Raw genomic sequence first — 3,350 nt, forward strand, 5'->3', positions numbered from 1 at the left:
TCGTACCATGTGTGTGTGTATATATATAAGTCGTAATAGTTAATTGTTACAATTATTTATCAATAGTATTACCTACAGTAGATTATGTAATGAAAAAGTTTGAAAAATAAAGGCAAGGATTGTAAGGTTATGGAAAGTCCCATCCAAATTTGACAAGAGTAAGATAGCTTACCTAGAAATGGTTCTCATGGATGATAAGGTAGTTTGATTATCCTCTATTATTTCTTCAAGTTTATAGATATTTTTTTGTTCATATTTTAAATTTATTTGATAAGTAAACCCTTGGACTAATCAACGACAGTGCGATTTAATAGAGTTATAAATGCTAATAGTATTCATTTTTAATTTTTTTACAGTATGATAAAATTTATTGTTCAATCAAGAATTATTTGACAAAGATGTTTGAGAATAATTTGATCGAGGGGAAGGTTTATGTCTTCTCAAATTTTCTGATTGAGGAATCAAGCAGAATTTATCTTCTGACTACATATGTGTGTAGAATAACTTTTAAGAAAGAGTCACGTATAGTAAATACGATTGATGATCATAACATTCCTGAGAATCATTTCAATTTTCTCAATCATGCTGATATATTGAGATAAACAAATGAAAAAATTAATTTATTTGGTACGTAGTTAATTTATTTATCGGTATTCACTTTAACTTTTTCCCTTTCTCTGATAATATTTAGGAAATATAACAAAATATTACTCAAAAATTGGATTTTATATATATATATATTAGTTTGTACTTGCTTTACATCCTCCTCTTAATACATATTTTGATTCATTGTCGTAAACCATATTTACTTCATCTAAGAAATTGCAACTAAATCCACATACTTCCAATACTTGTATTTGCATCGGTTATTTGTGTGCTTTTTTTTATGTTATAATGATTTTGATATCCATGTTAATTATAATAATAATTTTTAAAAGGACATATTACTAATGAAGCATTTTTTAAACCAAAATAAGGAGTGTTATTTATCATTTAACAATGCATTTCAAACTTTTTTTTGTCAGAGACTAATTTAATAATTTTTTAAATAGTTATGTTATTCTAAATTGAAAAAATACAGATTTAATGATGTCAGAAGTCCAAATAAAAGATATTACACTTGCAAAAATTGAAGATTTGTTCCAGTTAAATGGCAAATCATTGAAAGAATATTGTGAAATGTCATATCCTTCGGAAAATTTGGTGTCCAGCTTAGAAGACAGAATTATAATAGAAGAGTTGAACTTTGACGTTAATTCTCTTGCGAGTGAACTAGGCGGGTATTTAAAAAAGCTAACTGATGAGCAGAAATTTGCATACGATCAAATAATTGGTGTTATTAGCGGTAATATGGGTGGACTTTTCTTCTTATACGGTTAAGGTGGTTGTGAAAAAATATTCTTATGGTCAACTATATCATGCTTAATTAGGTCTAAAGGAGGTATAGTTTTAAATGTTACTTCGAGTGGGATTGCTGCACTTCTGTTGCCTAATGGAAGAACTGCACATTCAATGTTTAAAATTTCTTTGACCATAAATGAAGATTTTTTGTGTAGCATTAAACAGGGAAGTCTTCTTGCAAGGTTAATATCCAAGGCCAAATTAATCATATGGGATGAAGCTCCAATGATAAGTAAGTATTGTTACAAAGCTTTAGACAAATGTCTCAGAGACATCTTAATATTTGTGGCATAACTGTAAAGTTTTGAAGCTTACAAAAAAACATGTGATTGTCACTAGGTAAAAATAACAACATACAAGAACTCAAAAATTTTACAATGGTTACTCAGAATTGGTGATGGTTTGGCTAATGATACAATAGATGGTGAATCAATCGTTTATATACCATCTGACATTTTGGTTAAGAACTCTGAGATAGCTTTGGACGATCTCATTGATTTTGTGTATCTAAATATGTTATCTAATTTATCCGTTGAAAAGTATTTCAAGGACAGAGCAATTCTTGCTCTAACTCTGGATTGTGTCACTAATATCAACAATAAGATGACTGCATGGTTACCTGGACAAGAAAGAGTCTACTTAAGTTCAGACTTTGTGTGTGCTGAGGAGGAAAATATGGAATTTAAGTTAGATGCTTTCTCGCCGGAGATTCTAAATAGAATAAATTGTTCAGGTCTACCACCACACAAATTGGTTGTGAAGGTTGGCGCTCCTGTTATGTTGTTGTGGAATATAGACCAAACTAATGGTTTGTGTAATGGAACGAGAATGCAAGTTAGAAGAATGGGAAATCATGTGATAGAATGCAAGACTTTAACCGGTAACAAAGCTGAAAATATTGTTCTTATCTCAAGACTAAATCTAATTCCAAATAATGAAACATTACCGGTCAGGTTTCAAAGAAGACAATTTCCAATTATTATGTCATTTGCAATGACAATAAATAAGTCCAAGGGACAAACTCTATCGAAAGTTGGAATTTACCTTCCAAGGCCAGTTTTCACCCATGATCAATTGTATGTTGCGTTATCAAGGGTAACGAGTAAAGATGGTCTACGAGTGCTGTTGCAAGATCATGGGCACTTGGAAGATAACTGCACGATGAATGTGGTATATAGAGAAGTTTTTGAGAGCCTATAATGGAAAGGTAATAACAAAATGTCTTACTTAAATTTATTTATTTATTAAAATTTATTATTATCAATTAAAAATATTTAGCAATTCTAGGAGCTAATGGATAATGCATTCTTATTGTACATTAATAGTTTGAGAATATTAAAATTATCATAAAAATTCATATTATTTTATTCTCCTCATAAACAATTTTATAATTACATTAATCATATAAGTTTATATACTAACATTGATACAATGTGGTTTCAGGTTTATATTTTATAGGTATCAAAAGATAGCGTTAAATTGTTATTCAGTAGGTTTAAATTATTTGTTGTTTATTGCAGAACTTTCTATATTAGGATTCTCTATTAATTTGTTCTTTATTTTGAGCTAATTTTGATGTGTTCTTACTTCACAGTAAACCAACATATAAAATTTTGTTGGTAGATTTAAGTATTACTAGATTATTTATGGTCATATTGAGTATATATGTCTGATTTATTGAAAAAAGTAGATTAAATAACTATTTTATAGTTAATACAATTAACAATATATTAATAAAAAAATAAATGCATACAAGTTATTTTTTTATTATTAAATTATTATAATTGAAATTAATTTTAACACAACAGCTTAAAATTATAATTTCAATCTTATCACGTGCATGGCACGAGTTATTACATTTGTATATATATTATAATTAGCATATATTAATATACTAAAACTGAATTTTCTCTCAACTAATAGAAGTGAGGTGTCGATTCTTCATGAAT

General features: G+C 28.2%; 1 protein-coding gene across 1 annotated transcript; it reads left to right on the forward strand.

Annotated features, from left to right (window-relative positions):
- The first annotated feature begins 1,089 nt into the window (after positions 1–1,089).
- On the forward strand, positions 1,090–2,601 carry LOC107494489 (uncharacterized). Its single transcript, XM_021126030.2, has 4 exons — positions 1,090–1,345; positions 1,431–1,441; positions 1,567–1,633; positions 1,823–2,601. Exons 1-4 carry the CDS (start codon positions 1,090–1,092, stop codon positions 2,599–2,601), a joined length of 1,113 nt encoding a protein of 370 aa, XP_020981689.2.
- Positions 2,602–3,350: the final 749 nt, after the last annotated feature.

This window comes from Arachis duranensis, chromosome 6 (assembly GCF_000817695.3).
Source record: "Arachis duranensis cultivar V14167 chromosome 6, aradu.V14167.gnm2.J7QH, whole genome shotgun sequence".
Lineage (NCBI taxonomy): Eukaryota > Viridiplantae > Streptophyta > Magnoliopsida > Fabales > Fabaceae > Arachis > Arachis duranensis.

Coding starts and splice junctions, on each gene's coding strand:
- LOC107494489 (XM_021126030.2), top strand. CDS start 1,090: ATGTCAGAAGTCCAAATAAAAGATATTACACTTGCAAAAATTGAAGAT. Junction 1,634..1,822: donor GGATGAAGCTCCAATGATAA/GTAAGTATTGTT, acceptor ATGATACAATAG/ATGGTGAATCAATCGTTTAT.